We start from the raw sequence: 23,984 nt of genomic DNA, 5'->3' as shown, positions 1-23,984 counted from the left end.
GGAATAGAATGCACCTGTCTCCTTTATAGATGCTGATGGGGAAGTTCAGGATTCTGGTAGGCCAACCCAACATATGTTTTGATCAGGTAGATTTTTCCTTGTTCCACTTAAAGGGCTATATCATGTAGCTACTAAATCCAATAAAATGTCACGTCAGGGAATTATGTAATTATAACAATTAAGTTTTATCTATCATCTCTGAGCCTAGAAATGGCTACTGTTCATTTATAAGGGGTTAGAGGTTGCATTCCCAAGACCTGTATAGTAATGGTGGTAGTGGCTGAATGATCTCCATTTCAGAATTCTGTTTGGCGGCCAAGAATGTACTGCATAAAAAGAACAACGTTGGTGAATCTCAGTGCTGGTACTTTGCTAGAGATGGGACATCTTTACTAGGGAAGTATCTTAACCACCTATGGCCTGGCTAGATTTTGGGGACTGTACTATGATAAGCAACAATACCCCAAATTTCCCCCACTCGGGATAATTCTTGATACTGCTTTTTAAAACAGACGAGCCTTTTCAAATTCTAAAATCATTAGGAATAAGATGGATAAATGAAAAATTGGGGTAAGTCCTATCTGGAAGCAAGAAGACACTTTGTCTCCTCAGAGCTTTTTTCCAGCTCTAGGGTAAGCCATTGAGAGAGGAAAAGATGCCAGGCTGAGAAGTTTCATTTAGTATTTTAATAATAATAATAAAAAAAGACAATACAAAATCCAAACATTTCTTTTTACAAGTTCAGATACATTTTTTCCCCCAAGTGCAAAATACTCTGTGAACTGCATCATTTATTGTTGTGTAGGAGATGCTTACTATATCGGCAGCAGTGGAAGGTAGATATAAATACAATATTTTGAGATTTCTTTTGCATTAAAAAAAAAGCCTCCCACATGGTAATGGTTATTCTCTGAAACTTAAGTTCGACTCACACAGAATAAAGTTTTTGGTTTGTCCAAACTGTTACAATCTGTGTTGTCTAGATAAGCTGATAAAAGAACTGGGGGTTATATTCCCTCTTATCACATATTTTTCCCTCTTATCATATATTTTTGTAGAGGGTTCCTAGTCCAAGTAATGGCCCAAGGACAGAGTGTGCTACCTTTGAGACAAGTCAAATTTAAAGGTATCCTTGTGTTGTTGGCTTCCACTTTTCTCTTACAGTGCTTAGGAGAGAAGCCAAGCAGGTTAACATTATTTTCTGCTTGTGGTCAGTTATACTTTGTCTCCCTTCCTCTAGTTTGAACCTGTTATATTGAGGTTAAGCAGCAAATACAGAAGTCTGAACGCTCTATAATATTTTCTGACATTTGAGATATGGCCCCCTAATCTCCAGAGTCACCTCAAACATGCATATGGAGAAAACTTCTTGGATATGAAAACTTTCATTAGGGCTGAAGACCAGGACTGTACTACTGAACTTTCAGCAATAAATCTGAGCCTCCACCACCTCAAATTAATCCAATCCTGGCAGAGTCTGAGCAGTCACTGCTCAATGTCAACCTCTGGGAATTTGTAGGCCTGGGGCAGGGCAGTTCAAGTCCAGGCTCTGGTCAGTTTTGTTCTGACTTTGTTCTCTAAGGTTTAGGGAATGGGCCTGGCCCAATAATACAGAAAGACAGAGGCAGAGAAGTAAAAAGCGATTGCCACGTTGCTGAAGACATAAGTGCCTTTCTGATATGCATCACTTGGCGCTTGCAGCCCTTGCAGGAATGGCTTCCCATTCCCAGACTCAGATCAGGGCAGGTTTTGTACTAAGAAAAATGAGGCCTCTCAGTACTGCGGCCCTACGAACACCTCATCCTGCAGAGAGGCCTCTTGGCTAGTTCATGAAGGGTTCCCATTTATACCATCTTCCCACTTCCCTACAGTGGTAAAAACCTCTTTTTCTGTCTGACCTGTAAAGGCCTAGAGAGTCCCTGAATGTTGGCTCCTCAATCCACTAACCCTTAGTTTGATGCCCCTGGGCCAGCTTCCTCTGTAGGTTTAGAGGAGCTTTGCCTGGATTCTTAACTCCCAACTTGGACGACCTAAATTAAACTTGGTGGACATTAGCAGGTCTTCACCTGCTCTCCAAGATCTGTCTTGACATTAGTTAAGAAGCTTGGTGGTCTCTACTTTCCATACTGTGGAAATAATTTGCAAGCCCCGGAAACCATGGAATTAAATGGTTAGAGGAAGTGTGTTTATGTGTGTGTATGAGGGTGACAGGAAAGGAATGGAGAGCAAGAAGTCAGACCCTGAAGGCATGAACTGGGAAGCACTCTGACTGTTTGGCTTTCTGAGAGAGATGCAAAATGGTAGGGAGAGAGGAATCAGAAAGTTATCCTAGCTTCTGGTGGAGAATGAGGATGGTCAAAGTTGATTAAAGCAGTTTTCATGGCATCTCCTGGGAAGTGTGGATACTTCTTCTATTAAATGACCATTCCCCTGCTTGGAAGCAGCCGTTTTGTATCTCTACAGCAGAGCCGCCTTTGACCCAGAGAGACAAAGGCAGCCAGACACTCTATCCCCAAGGGCCATGGTGTTGGCTAATGGATGTCAGGGGATCTAGTTGTGACATTGGTTACCTACTGCCTAAGGCTGTTTCAGTTGGTGAATGCTACTGATTGGGGGGGTGTCCGGCTCCTTTATTTAGTGTTGAGCCTCCTTGGGGAGCAATAGCCTGAGACAGTCATTAGAAGTGAGCCCTAGGACTCAACCATTAGCCTCTGATTGAATAGGGCTACAGCTTTGGGGGAACTAGAAAGAGCAAATGGAAAATAATTTTATAGGCAGCAGTGGATTGAAGGTGGAGTATGTGCAGGATCTGGACTTGGGCATGGACTTGATTCTTCTTCCTTTTGAAAAGCAGTAGTTGAGGAAGCTAGGCTTGAAGTCAGCTCCAAGAGGAAATGGCAAACAGGGGTAGGCAGAATGGCCAACGTCAGGCAAACAACTCCATGCCTGGATAACTGTCCTATTCTTGGCTCCCACAGCCTTGTCTCTGGCCTCAGGGCCCTGAGTCGGCCTATCCCCAAGGGGTTTGTCCTGGTCTTCTTCCATGTGCACATCAGGGGAAAGCTGGATGAAAGCAGAGAAACGATGGAGGTTTTCCCTACTTGGGGTGGAGAATCACTAGCCAATTCCATTGGCCTCTACATTCTTGAGGTCCATGCTGAATTCATGGAGGCACAGGGATGGTGGGATTGGTTTAGCAAACACAGGTCCCTCTTCTTCCCGCTCCATCAAGTCCCCAGAATTACATATCCTACATATCAGGTGCCTCTGCTGGGGGAGTAGAGACAGATCAGATGCTCCAGCGCTCAAGGCTCATGAGATTCAAAACCTTTTTCTTCCACTCCAAACATACACTCTTCTCTCTTAGGCAGCTATAAATAGGGTTGTTCTAATAGAGGAAAAAGAAACAAAAACAAAAAACAAAACCAGAAAACAAAAACCCCTCCCTCTAGTCAACACAGAAAGACTCTAAACGATTGCACTTATTAGATGTGGACAGGGTGGCAGAAGGCTCGCCAAGTGCACACATTCCTCTTGCTGCCCACGGCCTGGGGCCAGAGGTAGGTGGCTCTGGGCTGGCTGCAGAGCGGGGTCCTCTTTGGTGGGGCCCACAAGCCATCTGGGACTACAAGGGAAAGACAACTCTGGGGGCAAGGCCCAAGCTGGCTTTTGGTCAGCAGCCATGTTTCTTTAAGGACAATACTTAGCAAGGGGAGTAGGGCTCCCCCAGGGAGCACTCAGGTGGGAGTGAGGGAATGGCTGGGCCAGGGAAGACAAGTAAGAAAAGGGATTAGTGTTTGAGGCTGGCTTCCAATTGTTCTGTGGTCTAGTCCTTTAGAGGACACATTTTCTTTTTTTTCCGTTTTCTTTTTTTGCCGATGCTTTAAAACTTGGTTTCTGTCCTGCAGAGATAAAGTCTCTCTTGGGGAGCAGCAGCTGCCTGCCTATTCAACATGGTAATTCCTGCTGCTCTTCCTCATTCAGCTGGTGTCCACTAGCCAGTGGTGTGGGCCTTTTGTAAGCCCTCATGAATTGGACCCCAGGCAGTTGTGAGCGAAGAAGGAGAGGAGCTGTGTAGACAGGAAAGCTGGCTGTGTGGGCAGTCCAGGGCTCAAACCACGTGTCCCAGAGGACGAGTGCTGGCATTAAGCCTGTAAGTCAAAGGCTTCTTTGGCAGAACCCTGGGCTGTTAGAATATTCCTGGGGGGCACAGCCAGGGGACATTTTGGCTCCTGTCTAGCAAGGCACAACCTATAACGGCAGAAGCCCCTCTTCCCCCTCCCCATTCCCCACTAGACCCACTTCCTTCGTGGGCCTCTAGCACCCTTCCAAGCTGATAGGCTCAGGGACGTGAGCTGGTAAAATGGGCAGTGTGGCTGGGGAGGGGAGCAGGATACTTACTGTTCCTTCACCCCTCGGGAGACAGAGCCAGCACTGAATGGCTTTTCCAGGGAGCATATAGGAAATGAGTAAAGAGAAAGAGCGAGGCAGAAAGAGACAAGGAAAGGAAGCTAGAGGAATGGAAAGGGAGAGTGCTTGGTCTATATGGAGGGTTTTTTTTCTCCAAAAAGAGAGATCGGAGAGAGTCCCTCATCGGAGGGTGGGGGCTGCCGGCTCTGAGGGCTAAAGAGTCTGGGGGCTTCAAAACCTGGGTCTCGGGCCTAGCGGCACTATTTATAGGGCCTCAGGAAGCTGGAAACTTTGGAGCGGAGCAGCTTGATGAAGGATTTGGGCAGCATCTCCTTGTGCTTCTCCGTGTACTTGAAGTAGTTCTGGGGGTGGGCCAGCACCTCGAAGAAGGCCTTAATGAGCTTCTTGTCCTGCAGAGGAGGGCAGGTAGCAATGTCAGCATCAGTGTCAGTGGTGGGAGAGAGGACCACCAGCCTCCACTCAGCAGCAGCCCCTCTTGATGTCTAATAGGCATATCCAGAAGTGAAATCTGGATTCCCATCCCCCCATCTGTTGCTCCTTTGGAATTCTACAACTCAGTCAGTGGCAGCTCCATCCTTCCATCTCTCAGTCCCAGTCCTTGGAGCCATCCTTGACCCCTCTCTCTTGCTCACAACCACAGCAAATCCTGTTGATTCTACCTTTAAAATATATCCAGGGTCAGACCACTTCTCACTGTCTCCAGAGCTACCACCCTGTCCAAGCCACCGTCATCTCTCACGTGGCAATGGCCTCCTAACTGGTCTCCATGCTTCTACCTACCCTTGTCCTTCTACAGACTGTTCTCCCCCACAGCAGCCAGAATGACTTTTTTGGTTTTTAATTAGATCACGTCCTTCTTCTTTTCTAAACACTTCTCTGGTTTTTTTTTTTTTTTTTATCTTTTATATCTTTATTGGAGTATAATTGCTTTACAATGTTGTGTTAGTTTCTGCTGTACAACAAAATGAATCAGCTATATGTATACATATATCCCCCTATCCCCTCCCTCTTGAGTCTGGTTTCTTTTATCACTCAGTAAAGCTGAATCCCTTTCATGGCCCATAGGCTGAACGTGATCTGTGCCCTGCTGTCTCTCCTCTATCCCCGTCTTGACTCTTCCTTACTCTGCTGAGCTGCACTGGCCTCAAGGTTCTTGAACATGCCACACGGCTCCCATGCTCCTGAGCTTGGAATGCTCCTCTCCTGATCTTCTAATGGGTAGCCTCTCACCTCCTTCAGCTCTCTTCTCCTCAGAGGCCTTCCCTGATCACCCCGTCTGAAACAGCAACATGATGTGTGGCGAGCCTACTGGGTGCCAAGCACTGTGCATTAGGACTCAGCTCTTCTGGCTTCTAGGCTAGTGTTCTTTCCATTGTATCAGCAGATTTTTAAAACAAGGGGTGGAGCTTCCAGCCTCTCATCTCCACTTTAATCAAAATGGTGCCTCTACTTTATGCATTGGAGTTCCACAGCACATTTGACATAAGGATTCAGATGCTCTAAAAATTTTTGAAAAGCATTGCTGAAATTATACTCTTTGCAGTCTGCAAGTTCTAGATTTTTGTCATTGTGTCTCATTTTGATAATAATACAAAAATTATTTTATTTATCATAAAGATAACTTTTTTGCATGGATAATTTATGAAGGATAATACTGTGACTAGGACTATATAGTTTCTTTAGTAAGATTTTCTCAAACTGGGATCCACAGACCTAGGTATCCAGACCATCCTTCAATGTTGGAAACATTCCTTTTCCTTTAAAAGAGGTCTATACCGAATTAACTCTGAGAAACACTGTACTAGATCTGCTGTTTTTCTGTGGGAACTGAGGAGGGAGTAAGGGAAGGCAGGGACTTATGCAAAAGCATCTTTCTAAACCACATTTTCCGTATATGTCTTGGTGGAAGAGGTCAAGGACATTTCATCTCCTCATCCTCCCTTCCTCTTCACCCAGAGTGTAAGACAGTGTGAGTGACACTGCAGTCAGATGGGCTTGGGCTCAAATCCCAGCTTTGCCACTGGGCAAGTGCTCTAACTCTCTGTGCCTCAGTTTTCTCATCGGTAAAGTGGGAATGATGAAAGTACCTAGTTCATAGAGCTATTGTGTAAACCAAATGAGAATATTCAAGTAAGCACTTAGCATATTGCCTGCACATTGCTACGTGCTCATTAAACATTGGCCATCATTACTGTTCATATTCACTCACCTTTAAAATCTCCTGGTGGTTTTCAGATGCATAGAGCCGGCCGTCTCGCACAATGTCTTCTACCAGCTGTTCATAGTCCTCTGCAAGGTCAGCGAAGGAGAGGGGCTCAGGGGTGGGAACTCCTCCTGCTTCCTTGCTCCCCCCAAGACCCATGAGCCTCCCCTTTCTCACCCACTTCCCTGGCTCTTCTGCCCTTGCTCACCATCATAGGTAACATAGGGAATCTGGAAGCCACGGGCGCTGTTGGCCTCACTTGTCTTGAAGTTGATCCAGAGCTTCCTGGAGCGGGCTGTGAAGGCGATGGGGCGCTCGTAGGTCTGGCAGGTCTCATAGGTGGTAATGGAGGATGGGGAGGCTGGGAAGGCAAGCAGCAGGTCAGGAGAGAGCAGGGCAAGCTCTCCAAGTCCTCCTAGAGTGAGGAATCATGCTGACAGAGGCCCTCCCTCATGTATGTAGCTCCCCTACCCTCCAGCATACACATATTCTCTCTCAATGCCCTGGGCTTGTTCCACAATTCCTCTGACATCCAGGCAGTCACACAGTGTAAGAAATTTGACATTTAAGTGAATGGAACAGTAAAAATACTAGAATATGGGCTTCCCTGGTGGCGCAGTGGTTGAGAGTCCGCCTGCCAATGCGGGGGACACGGGTTCGTGTCCGGGAGGATCCCACATGCCACGAGCGGCTGGGCCCGTGAGCCATGGCCGCTGGGCCTGCGCGTCCGGAGCCTGTGCTCCACAATGGGAGAGGCTACAACAGTGAGAGGCCCGTGTACCGCAAAAAAAAAAAAAAAAAAAAAAAACTAGAATAGGAAAGTGACACATGTAAGACTATTGGAATTCTACTCCCAAAGCTGGCTTTCTTAACCCTGCTCTCCACCGAACACGTAGCATTCATTGCTGTTTTCCTTTGCTCCGAGGCCTCCCTCATCATTGCCCCAATTCTTCCAGCACCAATTTTTTTCTCTCTCCCTCCCAACCAGATTTGGACTGCCCTTCCCTGACCCAACTCTGCAGCCACCCACAGTTCTTTCTCATGACGAGGACGTCCCCACACTCGTCCTCAGATGGCAGGAAGATCTCGGGTACCACGATAAGAATCTTGCGCTTGGGTGGGGGGTTGATGTTCCAGACGCACTCCACGCCGGCTGGGTAGTTGCCTGGGTAGTTGGGAGACTCGATATAGCCAGTGAACTCACCCAGCTCCCCACCACACTGGCGATCTGTAGGCCAAGCCCCGGTGGACAAAGCAAGAAAGAGAAGGGAAGTCAGTGGGGAAATAGGTTGGGGAAATTGAAGAGTTCTGAAGTGGAAATCAGATACATGTAGGCAGCCTCCTTCTTAGTCATCATCTCTTCTCCAAGTTCTGGGTCTCCCTTCCTTCCTGCCCTTTTAGTACCTTCTAATCTCACTCTACCTGTCCCTGCCTCCCCACTACCTGCCTCCCTCCGTTCCAGGGAGAGGGTGCCATAGGGCCCAGCCCAGCAACCCGTCTTGAGGTTGAGTGGGTTGGGGAGAGATGGAGGGTGGGACTTTCCTGCCCATCCACTGCCCAGCCCTGCTCCCTGTTGGTTTACTCCCTGCCCACCTCTGGCTTCCTCCCATGCCCACTGCTCCCAGGCCTCTCCACCCCATTTTCCACAGCCTGGCCTGACACATACTCTTGCACTGGGCCACACTGGTGGAGCCATCAAAGTCAGTGCTTGTGTTTCCTGGACAGCGGGTGCAGAAGTTCTGACGGAAGTCGGGCTGATAGGAGCCCATGGCACAGCGGATACAGCGATGGATGCTGGTGTTGTAGTAGTGCCCAGGGGAGCACTGGACTGCAGGCAAGGGGGAAGGGTAGGAGTTAAGATGGCAGGCAAGCGGGAGTTCTGGGGCAGGACACATTCATCGTAGAGAATGAATGAAGATGCCAGAGTTCCTTCTAGAGTCCCAACCTTCCCTAGTCAGGCCAGAATTTAAGCTCAGGGGAAAACGAACTTGACAGAGTGGTTGGCTACAGCGCCAATCCTGTTCTTTCAGGCACTGAGCACAGTCGCAAACCTGTACAGAAACTCATTTGTAGTATAGAGGGGAAGGTGACACCAGCTTTCCAAAGCAGACGGGTAAGTAGAACTGTTACTTATTCCCCAATTCCCACGCTTGGGACCGGTGGAGGGTCAGGACGGGTCCTATGGGTAGGATGCGGGGGTTGGTCACGCAGCTGGGCCTTTCCCGGTTTGGAGAAGATGGTAGGGCAACATACTTGGGTCTACTCTGGGGACTTGGAGAGTTTTTTGTAAGTAGCTGGGGTTGGGGTCCTGTACCGAGGGGAGTAGCCCACTCACCTTTAGTGTCACAGTCTTGGAAGGAGGCGGCTCCCTCGTGCTTGGTGGTGAGGCTCCCACCGCATGGGAAGCACAGGGTCCGTCCCGCTTCAGGTTGGTAGGTGCCACGTGGACATGGCTGGCAGGGCTTGAAGCCATCTACAGAGTGTTGGCCAGGTGAGCACTGACCTGCAGTAAACCGAGGGCCCAACTCTGATGGGGATGTTCCTGGTCATCCCCACGGGGTCATCCAGTCTCAGGGGACAGAGGCACACACAAACAGGATGTTGACTAGGAGAGTGGCCTGGGGCCTGGGCCTGCCTTGGGAAATCCCATGCCCATGGGCGTCCCAGTGCCCACCCTACCCCACTCTGTATTGTTTGTTCCCCTGGCACCTGCACATGTGGTGACGTTGGTGGCTCCGAGAGGCCCGTGGGCATCACTCCCAGGGCAAAGGTCGCAGGAGAGCTGCCCTTCTCTCTCCTGGAAGGTGCCCGCCGGGCATGGTACACACTGCTCCGTCTGGCCGTGGTAATACGTTCCCTGCGGGCAGCTGACTGAGGGAGAGTCGGCCGCGCTAGCCACCCACCCCCCACCTATTTCCCACCACCCAGGTCTGGGACTCCCCTTCCCTCTCCCCCCAGATTCAAGGAGAATCTCTTTGTCTGGGAACAGACAGAATCCTGCTTGGGAGGATCAGGGGCCAAAGCCATGTGCAGGAGGGTTGGTGGCCCGACATGATGTCCCTCTAGATTTCAGCCTGGGACCAGGGAGTGGGGGACGACGGGCAGGAGTGTCTTGGCTGCCTCACAATCTGAGAGATGCAACCGAGGCCGTAAAGTGTCCTGCTCTGAACCAGACCCAAGCTGAGCCTTCCCTACTCCCCCGCTCCCCAGCAAGCTCCCTTACCACACTTGGCCCCAGAGCGGTGCTGCCCGGGCCTACAGGCCTCCACTGGTTCTGCTCGCTCCCCAGCTACTGGGCCTGGTTTGTGGGCCAGCTCATAATCAAGGCCTGCCAGGCGCAGTAGGAAGCGGTCCTGGTTGATGGACTTTCTAAGCATCTTCAGGGACCCTTTCAGCCGCCGTTCCATCCGCTGTCGCAGGCAGGGCAGCCCACAGCCAGCTGGTGGGGGATGGTGTTATGAGTCAGAGAAGGAAGAGAAAGAAAGAGAAGGAAGAGACAGAAAGAGTCCCTCCTCCCTGTGAGCAGGAGGGCAAGGAAGCAAAGCTAGGAGCTAGGAGGGTCGTGGTGAGAGGGACTGGCTCCTGGGCTTGGCCTTAGGCAGGGTCTGCCCTTAATACAGGCGCTGCCCCTTCCTTCACTGCTGTTTACCCATCCCTGCCCTCCCCTTTCCACCCTCCTCTCAACGGTGTCCCAAGTCCCACCTGTGGTTTCTTCGGCTCTGACTTCTGCCTCCAGTTCCAGGGTGAGCCGAGTGACTTCCTTGCCTGGAGGGGTCCGGGCCCGCCGGCCCTTGCCCTTCCGAGAGGAGTCACACTTGAGGTGGATGAAGGTGACCTGGCAGTCAGAGCAGGGGGCACCACCTGGGGGAGAGGCCTTGTCAACCTCAGGGGCACCCCCTGGAGACAGGGAATGTTCTTACTCCCAGCTCTCACTTTTCCACCCCAACTCAGACAGATCTCACCAGATCTCTGACTATAACTATCTCAATTCTCTTTTAGTCTAAGATACTAATCAGTTGGTGGGGGGGATATCCTAGGACTTCCTTGGACCCTATGCTTCTTCCCCTGTTCCATCCAGAATTCAGGGTGCCAGTGGGTTTTTGGAGATCCCACTAAGCAGAAGAGCTGAGGGGTGGGAAGGGTTTGGTGGCCAGATAGCCCATTGGAGTGGAGTCCCCAGTCCAGACCTGGCCCCAGGATTCTGCTGGCCTCCTCCGTTTTGCCTTTGTTTCTCAGGTGCAAACGGCATTTGGCATCTTTGATCTTGAAGGAAGCCCGCTGTTTAACCGTCAGCACTGCAGCCTCTAGAGGGATGGCAGAGCTCAGCACAGCCGGGGGTCCCTTGAGGGTGGGGGCTGCTATAGAGGATGTTGGGAAGCTGGGGCCAGGGGCTTGGCTGGAGGAGAGGGATTATGAAGGCCAAGGGCATCGGCTGTTAAGGGTAGAGGGAGCAAGGCGGCAGGGCTGGAGAATTACAGAGGAAAAAAGGGGATCCAGGAAAAAGTAAGGCCAGGAGAATTCATAAGGAAGAGAAATAGGAGTTAATAAGCCAGAGAGTAGCATGGAACAAGGCCTCTGGGCTGGTGCTCACCATGGCAGTGGTTGGAGTTTGTGCTGTTCCCAGTGTGGCCAGCTCGGCCTGGAGCAGCCCTGGGGCTGGGGATGCCACAGCTCACGGTGAAGCCATTCTCAGACTCTGAGAGAAGGGGGCTGTCACAGCTCTGACCTGCCCCCTGACCCCCACTGGCTGGAGGAATCCAAGGGGACCAGAGGAGCTGCCTAAACAGCCAGCCTTCCTCCCTGCCAGCCCTCCAACAACCTCCTCTCTGTACCTGGCAAAAACCGGGCCCGGGAGGGACAGCTCAGGGCACAGGTGTCCTTCTTCCCAGACCGACTGCAGCTGATCATGGCTTTCGAGGCACCAGGACTACTGTGACACTTTACTGGCTCTAGGAAGTGGAGAGAAGCCTGAGGAGGAGAGGGTCTTCCTCTCCCGCCCTCTCTGTCAGTCCGTCAGTCAAGTAATTAGGAGGAAGAGAATTAGCTACATGTAGAAGTGCAACTGTACACGGAGATGAATGAAGGGATTATTTACCAGGAACTTCACATCTCAAATGGCTACATTCTTCATCTCCTACTACCTCATACCTTCCTCAGTATGGAACTCCACATTTCCCAGGACCCCCAACTACCCCCCAACCCTGAAACTGCAGTTCAAGACTCAGCCAGCAGAGGGCGCTGCCCACCTGTGCAATCCTTCCCGTTCCAGTGCAGCCGGCCCTGGCCTGCTGGGCAGGTACACTGGTAGCTGCCAGGAGTGTTGATGCAGCCAAAGCGGCAACCTCCCCGGTTGATACTGCACTCATCCACATCTGGGCGAGGGAGGAGGGAGACACAGACAAACAATGTGGGGGGGGAAGTAGGAGCCAGAGAGTGGGCAGTGAGTGAGGACCTTTGGTTAGAGTTCCAGGCTCTCTGAGATGATTCCCGGCCCGAGAAGAGCTCAAACCTAGGACCTCCTTCCCTTATCTCTGTTCCCAGTCAAAAGAAGGATTGAGAAGGGGCCAAGCTAACAAGCTTTTTAAAGCCTTCCACTCCTACCTACCAGTGGGGCTGTAATTCGGAAGCTAAGGATGGGAGTCAAGAGGCAGTGATGGAGATGGGAGACAGAAGTTTCGGAAACAGGATGCTGTTCCCTGATACTCTAATCTCTCAATTGTCTTAATCTCTCCCACTTCATCATGCTGAATGCAGACATGGCACATGCACCTGGGGATTGCCCACAGCCACCAGCCAACTCAGGGACTCGTTCAGTTGAAGGGTGAGGAGTTGAGAGGGGCTGGGCGGCTGAGGGTCCAGATTTGCTGACTTACCCCCACAGTGGGTGACACCATACAGTAGGTAGCCGTGATGGCAGAGGCACTGGAAGCTCCCTGGCGTGTTGACACATATGTGGTCACAGGTTCGATCAAAGGAACACTCGTCTATATCTGGAAGAGCAAGGTTTCAAGCCGCTGAATCTGTCTTGAGGCACATGACCCTGTGACTCCGTGCTCAGGTGAAGGGCCCCAGGGAGGGGCCTTGGCTCTCTCCCTTAAACTGAAAAGCGTTCCTACCTCTGGCCCAGCCCTAAGATCAGCAATTCAGCAATGCCTACCCACCCCCTAAGCCCGCTCCATTTGGAGTCTTTGGAGTCAGGAACTCTTGAGGTCCGGTGCCTATGGATCAGGGCCACCACGTGTGGTTAGGCTGGTCAGATCCTGCCAAGGATATGAACTGGGGTGAAATCCATCCCTCGCTTCTTACCAAGCCATGTGCCCCAGCGTAGAGCTGGTTTGCCCAGAGGAAGGAGCACACTTGCTAATTCACAGCACAACGCTACCTATGGAGACTCTCCACTGTGTCCTTTGAGCTTCTCAGGCTCTGGCCCTCTGGCCTCTTTGAAGCTCTCCTACCCCGAGAAACTCTCCAAAGCGTTTGCCCTTGGCCCAAGTCTGCTCACCCTGGCAGTTCCTCTCATTGATGAGAAGCTTATAGCCCTTCTTGCAGCTGCATTCGAAGCTGCCCACTGTGTTGCGGCAAATGTGGTCACAGCCCCCATTGTTCAAGCGGCACTCATCTATGTCTGGGGAGGCAGGGCAAAGGAGAGAGAATCAGAGTAATACTGAAGGCTGGGGACAAATAGGGAGACAAGATCCCTCCCTCCCTCACAGAGACAGGGAGAATCAAGGAGAGCCCTGGGCCTGCCTCTTTCTCTCTCCCGTCTCTGTTTCTCCCCCGTTCAGGGTATCTGTGGCCATTAGTAACAACCTTGTTTCCTGAGACTGAGTCTTCTTAGAAGGGGAAAGATGGGAACCAGTGTCAGGCCCTCAAGTAATTGCCTAGAAGTAGGTGGGCACCTGACCTACAGGGGGCTAGTCCATGCCCCTCACTCTGCCACTGACAGCCCCTCCCAAGAAAGCTGGTGAACAGGGTTTATCCCCTTACTGTCCCCCACCCCTGCCTGCCATAAGAGCACGGGGGTGGGGGGGGCGGGGGGCAGAGAGGTGGAGATTCAAAGGGGCAGCGCTTCGGAGAGGAGGAGCTAGAAGAGAGGCCAGGCAGGGAGGACAGGAGAGCCAGTGAGGCTGGGGAGCTGATGGGGGGAGGGGTGGGGGCCAGGCAGGGGGCTGGGCTGTGAGAGGTCTGGAGAGACTCAGGCCTGAGGCAGCTTTCAGCACTAGGAAGGGAAGGGAAGGAGGGGGGCGTGAGCGGCTTCCTTCCTGAGGTCAAGTTCCCCAAGCGGGTGGCAGACAGGACCCAGGCTGCTCACCCCTACTTGGGGGAGGGGGCGGAGGGGGCAGTCTTCCACTTCACTCTTAGCATACCTGTCAACAGTCCTTCCTAGCAGCAAACCTCTCAGCTCTGGCTGTCTGACCTGCGGCCCCAGCCCTCCCCCGCACCCCAACCTTCTCCGAGGCCTCTCTACCAGCTGTTGGGCCAAAAGACACAAAGAGCAAGCCCAGGCCTTCCTCCAGTCCCCACTCCTTGTGACCAAGGGACACAGACCTGATGAATCACAATTTTCGGTATGGCTACCCTCCTTTTTTCCTCCCCCTCTCCACCCTTCCCCTAAACCTGGCTAATTAAAAGGTGGGGAAAATAGAATGGACAATGTGGGACATTATACCATAATAATAGCTAACACAGAGTGTTCACCATTTGCCAGGCACTGTTATAAGACTTTACATATAGTTTATATGTAACTCATTTAATCCTTACAACATTCCTGTGAGGCAAGCACTTTACTTGGTGAAACTGAGGCGCAGAGACACTAAGTAACTAGCCCAGGATTGCAGAGTTAATAAGAGGCAGAGCTGGAATCTGAACCCAGGCAGCCAAGCTCCAGCATCAGTACTCCCAACTGCTACCTAATCTCCCTCTGACCAGGAAAGCCTTTCCTCGGGGAAGGTCTGGGGAATGTGGGTTAAGAAGGTTATGGAACACACCTTTGACCTTGTGCATACATAGTCAGGGCTCAAATATCCTTCTAGACCCAGGAACAAACGTGAATGGCACGTTCATTAACCAAGAGGGTTAGGGACCCATAGGGGAAATGGGAATAAAAGTAAGGAAAACAAAGTGGGGCAGGGGCACTAAGGAACTGGCCGGACTTTTTGTTTGTTTGTTTTTTTGCGGTACGCGGGCCTCTCCCGCTGTGGAGCACAGGCTCCAGATGCGCAGGCTCAGCGGCCATGGCTCACGGGCCCAGCCTCTCCACGGCACGTGGGATCTTCCTGGACCGGGGCGCGAACTCGTGTCCCCTGCATCAGCAGGCGGGCTCTCAACCACTGTGCCACCAGGGAAGCCCCAGGCTGGACTTTTTTTGTGCCCCTTGAACTGAGATGGGGAAAGGCGGGCAGGAGACAAACCTTAGTCACAGCCTCAGTTATTTACAATCAGGATCATCTCCAGGGGCTTGAGGAGGTCCCACAATGGGTACTGTATCTCTGGTCCCAACCTCAGCCCCTTACCCTTACACTCCTGTCCTCCAAAAACCCTTACCTTTGCAGGTCTTCCTGTCCGGCTGCAGCATGAAGCCCACAGGGCAGCTGCAGTGGACGCCCGTCGCTGCATCGTGGCACTTACTGTCGCAGCCCCCGTTGTTAACAGCACAGGTCTCTGTTTAGGAGGGAGGTGGGAGATGGTAAGCTGGTTATCAGCTCGGAGGAGTCCCAAACGTGAGGGTATAGGAGGGAGCACAGAGGCCCAAGGGAAGGCCTTAGCCTCCCTGTGCTTTAGAAGGAGCATTAAGTGGAGGCTCCCAGCCCCCTTCCTCCCATCACTCCCGCCCCCATCCCCTCACAAGTACAGCCAAGCAGTCCACTTCCCTGCCCCCTACTTGATTGAAACAAGGTGGACAGCAGTGAGGCAGGTACAAGCCAGAGCTGTCAGGCAGGAATGTGCTGAGGGGGTGGAGGAGGTAGAGAGGGGAGGGCGCAGGGAGGGATGGAAGCTAAGTAAGGGTGGTCCCCGCCGCCAGGGATCAAGAAGGGACAATAGGAGTTTCCTCCTCTTTCCACCGACTATCTCGACTATCTCATTGGCGGGTGGGGGGTCATGGTGGGACAATCCTGGGAAGACTGAGCCTGGTGATTCCTAAGACAGCTGAGAGATGACCGTCAATCCATTTCCCCTTCCTCCCTGCTCAGCTGTCTTAAGAAAGATCCCAGTTCCAGGACTGACTGCTCATCCTCAGAGGAGACAGCTAGTACTCCATCATTTCCCAGCCCCTTCCTGGCTACCTCCAACTCCTCCCAGGCCCTCCTCTTAGTTCCAGAGGGAGATAAGCTGGCTGTTCCGTTGTTGTTTTACTTTCCTAATGGGGGAAATACTGTCTAGGCTAGGGGAGGGGGCAAAAGGAGAAGAATCCAGAGGAGAAGGAAGGGCGTAAGAAGATAGGTGAGAGAGTTAGAGAACCTCAGAGCTAAGTCTCTTCTGTTGACCCCTCCTGACTGATAAGCTTTCCTTCTGCTGAGAGGTCGGAGTTGGGGGAGTATGGATGGGCCACTCTCCCTATTTTCTGAATTCAGAGCAGGAGAAAAATAGAGGTTTAAACTGCAGCTCAGGAGAGTGAGATGAGCCCAGGAGAAAAAACATCAGCTCATACAGTGCAAGGCCCTGACGCAGGGACTGTGAGGGAGGTGTGGTCCATCCTCTGGGGGGCCTAGAATTCTCCCATTAGAGAGACAGAATCCTGAGGCCTCCACTAGGGAAGAGAGGAGAGAGGTTCTCAGAAGCAGGGGAGCTGAATGAGAAAAGCGCTGGAAAGTACTATCATCTTCTTGAATCCTTGACTCCTAAAATTCAGGCCCAACCCCTTGTCACTGAGGAGACCAGCAAAGCGAAGACTCCAGAAGAAGCCCAACTCTGCCTGTGGGTCCCTGGTCATGCCCTGGACCCTCAAATGCCCAGGTCTGGGAGCAGCCACCGTGGGATCTCCTATGTGCCACTCCCACATTAAGTCTCTCCTAAGGTTCCCCGAGACCATGGGAAGAACCTAGGAGGGAACCTTGACTTCAGGCTCCAAGCCCAGCCATCCCCCACAAGAGTGGTCTTAGCATAAGAAGAAACCCTCTAAGCCCTGGAGCAGGGAGAGGGGAACAGAGATCCTGCAACAAGTCTAGTCAATTCTGAGGGATCCAGGATGGGGAGCAAGCAGAGCTGGCACGCTGACCATCCCAGGCTGGACCAGGAAGCTGGGCACAGCTGCCTGCCCCTGCAGGGCAGAGCTCTCCAGAGGGGCCTCTCTGGCTGCCTCAAACCTCTGCTCCTCAGGCTGTGTATTTAAATCACAGTTTAATCTGTGCTTATTCTGTGTCAGGCACTTAGTAGATGCTATAATGCACTATCTCCATCATCACAGCAATACTAAGAGAGGACTCTTATTCTCCCTCTTTTACAGAAGAGTAAACTGAGGATCAGAGAGGAAAGCAGCTTGCTTAAGGTGGCTCACTGAGAAGGTGGCAGAGCCAGGATTCAAACTCGGGTCTGTCTGAACTCAAATGTTGTGCACTTAACCATTATGGTGGGAGAGAATGGTGAGTGATGCTGGGACTGTGAGCTAATACGGGTAAGAACCCAAGGAGGGGATGGCATCTAACCCCATCCCACCCCGATCTCAGTGGGCACGATGGGTAAGTGCAGCTGGCTGGGTCTTTAGCTGTGTAGAAGGCAGAGAAAGGGAGGGGGCAGATGGCTGGGAAGGGGTGAGGTGTTAGAAGGTGGGACAAAGGCGCAGGAGAGGAAGGAGAGTGACAGGATCATAGAAAGAAAACCAACATGAAGGCTCCCAGGCCAGCTCGTGGGGACTCAGGTTTCCTGTCACTCAATGGGCCCGGTACCCAGGCTGCCAGGGGAGCCCGTGGGCATGCGGTTAGTGGGAGCCCCAGCGGGTTAGCCCTTCCCCTAGCAAGCCAGCAAGAGCAAGCGGAGAGAGCAGACATATTTACCATTAGAAACGGCCTGAGGGGGGATGTGCTGCTCTAGCCGCCTTTCCCCTGTTTGACATTGTAAAAAAGCTGTTTAGATGCTGCGCGGGAGCTACTGTGGCCCTCTGTGCCCCAACCCCTCCCCACCCTCCTCCTCCCTGCAGGCCCAAACCGCTGGCCCCAAATGATGAGCTCTGAGACTCCTACACTTCATTCCCCAGGGTTGTCCTGCCTGGTATCCTCCAAGAAGCCAGGCTCCCACTGAGTGACTGATGGGAAGCTGAGTCTCAGAGAGGGGCAGTCATGGGCCCAGCACTACGCAGCATGCCAAAGGCAGAGCTGGGATGCAACCTCAAGTCTTATAGGCTGCCAGATCCCAAACCCCAGAGGGTGCGACCCTTTCTGCTAAACCGTACCACCCTCTCAGCCTCCCCACTAAATCTGGATGTCCTGATGGCCCCGAACAACGAAGTTTCCTTCTACCAGGGCTGGGGAGAAAAATGAGATACAGGTCAAGGTAAAATCAGTTCTACTGGAGAAGAGGGAGAGGAACTTGGAAAGGACATAGCTATGAACCTTAGAACAGCCTCATTTGCTCTCTTCTGCCTCACTTGGCCATGGCCCAGAGAGTGGAATGGATCTTGACTAGAGAAGAGCTCAAGCTTAACAGGAGTATTTTCAAAAGCAGCCGTGCCCAGGACTATCTAAACAGAAAGACATCAGAGAGGGACCTGGCCTCACACCCACGGGCCCCAAGTTCTGTCCTAATCCATGCAGCTTTTCTTTGGGGACTGCATGCAATTTCTTCTGGGAGTCTCTAGGATGTGTGAGTGTGTCCAGGGCATCGTAGGAGGTTTGGAAAGCAGAAGAATTAGACTTATGAGGGAAAAAACGAAAGGAGCTGGAACAAACCAGCCTGGAGAAGGCAACATGAAGACCCAAAAATGTTCCAAGATTTGGGCGAGTTAGTTCAGAGGGAAACACGCAGCAAGAGAGATTTTAATTAAGGAGCTTTAGAACTGTGTGTGCAAGTCTCTGGAGCAGGTACCTGAGGGAGACCGTTAAGAGCACCGTCTGCTCCCCAGTTCTTGTGACTGGGGGAAAGGCAGTGCTCTCTGCAGAGACGGGGTGGGTCTCTGGAGTGAGATGGGAGAGAGTCTGGTTCTGAACCGGAATATCTTGTCTCTCATAAACACACCAAGTGACTGTGTTCACACCTTCCCATCCCCAGCATGTTGTATCCCATGAGATGAACGTCCGTTCATAAATATCCGTGCCCACAGGACAAGCTTGCCCCTGCCTGGCTCAACACAGCCTTTCCCCCTGCCCAAACTCTCCGCGTTCATTTCCCACTTTTCCAAGGGGACACCCTGTCCCACTGTCTTTCTCAGCACTCTGTGAGCACATAGCAATTGGCCTTCACAAACAACAACAACAATAAAAACTAAAGACTTTTAGAGAATTAGGAATTAAGGAACTGAACTCATCTACAGGACCTAAAGATATGTGAGGTAAGGCCTAGGAATTCAGGACAAGGGGTCCAGGGGTTAAGAAGGCCCCAAACCAGGGTGAGAGGGATGGGATGCTGGAATTGGCGAGGAAGTGGGAAGGCTACAGGCAGAGCTCCACTGGAATGTGGAGGAGAGAGGAGGAAATGGGGGCCTAGGGTAAGAGGACTGGAAGGGAGATTTAGAGGAGAGCAAGGAGAGAGAGGAAAAGATACCTGGAGCCAGGAAACCCCATTTGTCAGTTCAAGCCTGGTTGTTCCAGGAAAGAGCACTCTGTCCCACCCTCAGTTCCAGAGTGGGGACACTGGGTTGTGACAGCTCCCATCTTACCATACTTGTCAACCAGGGCCTCTGCTCAGGCTTAATCCATTGCATTGCCCCAGCTTTCCTCCCCCTTCTCAACCACGGGCTGCGTCAACAAGCACCTCTGCTAATTATTCCCAACCTGGCAACACTTTATCCTGGACTAAGAGGATGGTGAGGCTCCCAGGGGTGGGACAGCAGGACCAATGGGTGGGGGAGGAGAGGAGGGTCAGGTGAGCCCTTCAGTCTCTCAGAGTCGTCTCTCACTAGACCTGGCATTGTCTGGGTCTTCAACCCACTAACCAGTCATTCTGCTCTCAGCACCCGGGCCCCATGTGTTCCCCCCTCCCCTGGTTCCCAAGGGCCCCTACCCCCACCCCCATCACAGGTGGACTGAGTTCTCCACTGGCCTCACCCACCGATGCACGTCTTCCCGTCGGTATGGAGCACAAACTTGACATGGCAGCCGCACCGGGGACCCTGCTCTGTGTCATCGCACGTGTGCTGGCAGCCACCATTACCATAGTTGCACGTCACTGTGCAGAGAGGGCAGGAGGCCTGTCAGCTTGCTTCTCCCTGGGCACCCCAGTTCTCCATAACATGGAGACTGGTCCTCTAATCTAGCTGCCTCTCCCACGCTCTCTTTTCTTCCCACCTCTTGCTGCCAAGGCCCCACGCCCTTCCTCTTTGTCTCCCCTCCTCCCCCACTGCCATCCCAGTTATCTCACATTTACAGTCCCGTTGGTTCTTGGTGAGCTCAAAGCCAGGGCGGCATTCGCAGGCAATACCCCCTTTGGGTGTCTCCCGGCAAATGTGAGCACAGCCGTGGTTCTTGTTCATGCAATTCATTCCTTCTAAAAGGGAAGAGGAGGGCGGTGAATGTTCTGTACTCCTGCACGCCTAGAGGAAGAGAAACTAGAAGGGATAGCTGGGGCCTAGGGAAGTGGGAGGATTTCACTGAGGCTACAACACAGAGGAGACTGGCTCCCCCTCACAGGGCCCCTGTCCTGCCCATAGAGCTGGGTGCTAATGAGCAGAGCTCAGAACTATTCTGAATGAAATATAAGTATTGACAGCCAGCCTCCCAACCCTGCATGATCACCCTCTCCTTCACACAACCAAAAACTAGCGTCTAACAGCTGCCCAGCACTGTGCTAGCACTGGGTGGATCTAGGAAGGATCCAGAAAAATGTAAGACATGATCTCTTTCCTCAAAGAGCTTACAGTCAAAGTGGGAAGAAGATAAGTAACATTTATCATGTGAGTGAGGAGTAATTAGTACAGATAATCACTGTACGTCTTATTCAACAAGTATTTATTAAGCTCCTACTACAAGCAGGGCAGTATGTTAGGTTCTGGGGATACGAAGATGAATTAGGCATAGTCTCTGCCCTCAGGGATGTCACAGTCGGCGGGGGTGGGAGGGTAATGGCGGAGTCACAGAAACAGACAACACATACCCCACTACGCCTGCCTGACCCTCCCAAGCCAATCCAAGGAATAAGGCATGGGTGAGGTCCTCTCAGACAGCATCGGCTTATGGCTCAGCCATCTACAATTAGGAGCGACACTCATCTTGGGTCTGGACACAGAGGATGTCCCATGGTAGCCTCAATCCCATACGGACCCCCAGCCCCAAGTGAATTCTCCCAGATTTTCCTGTAACCCCAAGTATCTGTCCATGGAACCCTTAGGATGTAATTGGGTTGAGGGACAAGAGAAGAAAGAGTAGCAGAGGGTGGGACCTAGGGGTCACTGAGGGGAAGCTCCAGAGCAGGTGGAGAGAGAAGCCTGGGAGTGCAGGGCTGGGCCCTCCCAGGTCACAGGCTGACCTTCCGGCCGCTGGATGCAGGTGTGCTGGTTGTCGCTGAGGAAGAAGCCCTCCCGGCAGTGGCACTCATAACTGCCCATCATGTTGACACAGCTCTGCTGACAGCCACCGTTGCCCTCGGCACACTCGTCCACATCTGTGCAGGATAGGTGGTTGGTGAGGCCGTGGGTGCGGGCCAGGGTCTGGTCATGCGCTGGGACTTCAGCACCCAGGGCTGAAAGCAGTCTTAAGAATCCAGCACACATGCACATCCCCTCCACGGAAATCCAACTCCCAGCCTTACGCTAGGCAGTTCTCACCCACTCATCAGCTAACGTTCCACTGCTTGTGAAGAGGCCACCCTAAGAGGGAAGAGCTGGGGAGTTACGCAGGTGGGGAGGGGACATTCCAACATGGCCTCCCTTTCCTTCACCTGTTGAAATTGGGTCTGAAGGCGGAGGAGATTAGGAAAGGAGTCAGAGCAAGAGAAACAGAGATGAAGATGAGGATGGAGATTGACAACGGGGAGGAACTGTGGGCAGCTGGTTGTGATGAGCAGCCAGGGAATCAGGGCTCCATGTGCGGGGAGAGCTTTGGCCACGGTGCTGAGGTTGGAGGCGCAGGGTGGGGAAAGGTAGTGAACTTCAACTCATTGTGGGGCAGGGACCATTTCTGTGGACAGGCCATGACCCCGCCCTTCCTCCCCTTCCCCCATGCCTGGGCTTGCTGCCACATTCCCTAGCCTTTCTCCTATTTTGGTTTAACAAAACAAAGTCTGGTAGCTTGGCGGGGAGGGGTGGGGGAAGAGCTGCCAGGCCACACCCTGATTGCCAACCCCAAATCACCACCCCCAGTCCCCAAAGCCAAGCTCATTCCGGGGCTCCCACTTCAATGCCTTGACTCCATCTCTATGCTACTTACTGCCCTCCCAAGTTCATAGTCCTTCTCAGTTTTCCTTGGCACAGGGAGGCATCAGGGAGATGGACCCAAATGGACCAATCTAGCTCCTAAGGGGCCTGACTCCTAAGGGCCTCATCTGTCCTTCTCTTCCCATCCTCTCTGCTGCACCCTGAAACCCTGTCCTTCACCCTTCTGGCCAAGGGCAGAGAGGCCCAGATCCAGCAGGCTCCTGCCCGAGAGATGCATCTGTAGGGAAAGCCAAGGAGGTAAACGTTTTTTTGCCTTGCTCCTGTCCCATCTCCTACACCCCTGACTTCTCCCTATCCCTGTCTTCCTGCTCTTACCCCGTCCTACATTCTATCCTTCTGTTTGCTCCCTTCTATTCCAGCCTTGTGATTTTGCTACTCTAGCCAAGTTCTTTCCTCTAGTTCTCAGTGGGGAAACTGAAGCCAAGGGCATGGATGACTTAGGGTTCCCCTAAAAGCCAAAGGTTAAGAGTCTGAACCCTAAACCCTAAGGTTAGGGAAGCATCAGCATCCCCCTCCTCCTCATGTTCATCGACATTCCTCCCGTTTATTGAGCACTTACCATGTACTAAGGATTGTACGGGGCTCCTTACACATGTTCTCTCATGGTGAGTCACACAGCAGCCCTTTGAGTGGGATACCACCATCCCTATTGCCCAAGGCTCCACAGCTAGTAAGCAGCAGAGCCAGGATCTGTCTGGAGCCAAATCATCTTCCTACCGTGCTCCACCTCCCGTGACTAAGCCCACTACTGTCATATCCTGGCCCTTCCCCTGAGAACACTTTCTAGCAGCATCTCCTTCACGTTTTTCATCCAGCAGAAGGATTATTTCATCCTCAGCATCTAGTTTCCAGGGGGATGCTGACTTGGTTTTCTATTTTGTGGGAATGCAGCTTTTTGTTCACTTTCCTCTTCTTGCCTGGGAATAGAAAAGGCTAAAAACACCTCCTCCTCCACAAGACATGCCCTGCCCCACCCTCGCTCACCCAGACAGTTGTGTCCATCATGTGCCAGGTGGAATCCATCATAGCAGGTGCATCGGTAATTGCCAGGGATGTTGACACAATCGTGCACACAACCTGCATTATCCTCCCGTTCACACTCATCCACATCTGTGGGCAAACAGGAGTTGAGGCAGCTGGACCCACCCGCGTGCCCCCGACTGTCCCCCCCTGGGTTCAGCCTTATGGTGGTTTTTTAAAAAATATATAACCTCTGTGTATGTTTCTGTATGTGTCTCTGTTTCCCATAGTTACTTTCATAGCCTACAAACTATTTTGCATTTTGCTACTTTCATCTAAACTTAAGTCATAAACATTTTTACGTTTCCATCCAGTCTTTCCAATTATCACTGTACATGGCTGCAAAATATTCCATTATGTTGCTACCTCATAACTTATTAATCCCTTTTCTCTATTGTTAGTTTCCTTCCATTTATTTTTCTATCATAAATGATGCATCAAAAAACATATTCTCCCATATATTGTTTCTTTGAATTTCCTTGGAACAAGTTCCTAAACATGAAATTCCTGAGTCGAAGAGTATAAATAACTTCAAGATTCCTGCTAGTATGACAAAATCACTTTTCAATTCATAATGTCACCAGGAAGGAACGAGTGCACCTTGTGGAAGTCTTAACCAGCACCGAAGGTCATAAATTTAAAATAACAACTCGACTGCTTTAATTTGCATTGCTTTAATTATGAGAAGATGTGTTTGTTTATAGTATGAATTTCCCCTCGGGCAGATTGCCTGTTCTCATTCTTTTGGGGCATGGCATAAGGGTCTAAAGATGGAGGTTCCAGTGTCAGGGAACCTCAGGCCTTAGTCCC

At 51.7% G+C, this 23,984-nt stretch overlaps 1 protein-coding gene across 1 annotated transcript; it reads right to left on the bottom strand.

Annotated features, from left to right (window-relative positions):
* Nucleotides 1-541: 541 nt before the first annotated feature.
* On the bottom strand, nucleotides 542-23,264 carry SCUBE3 (signal peptide, CUB domain and EGF like domain containing 3). The gene is made up of 20 exons (XM_027127039.1): nucleotides 23,139-23,264; nucleotides 21,248-21,382; nucleotides 20,144-20,269; nucleotides 19,835-19,951; nucleotides 15,179-15,295; nucleotides 13,137-13,259; nucleotides 12,508-12,624; nucleotides 11,881-12,006; nucleotides 11,467-11,583; nucleotides 11,226-11,330; nucleotides 10,822-10,938; nucleotides 10,337-10,495; nucleotides 9,858-10,073; nucleotides 9,344-9,505; nucleotides 8,970-9,137; nucleotides 8,301-8,462; nucleotides 7,665-7,862; nucleotides 6,843-6,995; nucleotides 6,641-6,720; nucleotides 542-4,820 (listed from the first exon to the last, which is right to left on the bottom strand). The coding sequence occupies exons 2-20, from the start codon at nucleotides 21,327-21,329 to the stop codon at nucleotides 4,671-4,673; spliced, it is 2,595 nt and encodes an 864-aa protein (XP_026982840.1). The 5' UTR covers nucleotides 21,330-21,382; nucleotides 23,139-23,264; the 3' UTR covers nucleotides 542-4,670.
* Between the last annotated feature and the right edge of the window lie 720 nt (nucleotides 23,265-23,984).

This window comes from Aethalodelphis obliquidens, unplaced genomic scaffold (genome assembly GCF_003676395.1).
Source record: "Aethalodelphis obliquidens isolate GAN/ISIS:26980383/991018 unplaced genomic scaffold, ASM367639v1 scaffold31, whole genome shotgun sequence".
In the NCBI taxonomy this organism is placed as follows: Eukaryota; Metazoa; Chordata; class Mammalia; order Artiodactyla; family Delphinidae; genus Aethalodelphis; species Aethalodelphis obliquidens.
Note: the sequence above shows the minus strand (reverse complement) of the source record. Positions and strands in the feature narration are given on the sequence as shown.

Bases quoted from the DNA above. Each gene is read 5' to 3' on its own strand.
- SCUBE3 (XM_027127039.1), bottom strand. From the start codon at position 21,329: ATGATGGGCAGTTATGAGTGCCACTGCCGGGAGGGCTTCTTCCTCAGC. The intron at 13,260-15,178 runs GTAAGGGTTTTT...CTGCCTCCCCAG, and splicing joins GGACAGGAAGACCTGCAAAG to ACATAGATGAGTGCCGCTTG. The intron at 11,584-11,880 runs GTGGGCAGCGCC...TCCACTTCCTAG, and splicing joins GAACGGGAAGGATTGCACAG to AGCCAGTAAAGTGTCACAGT.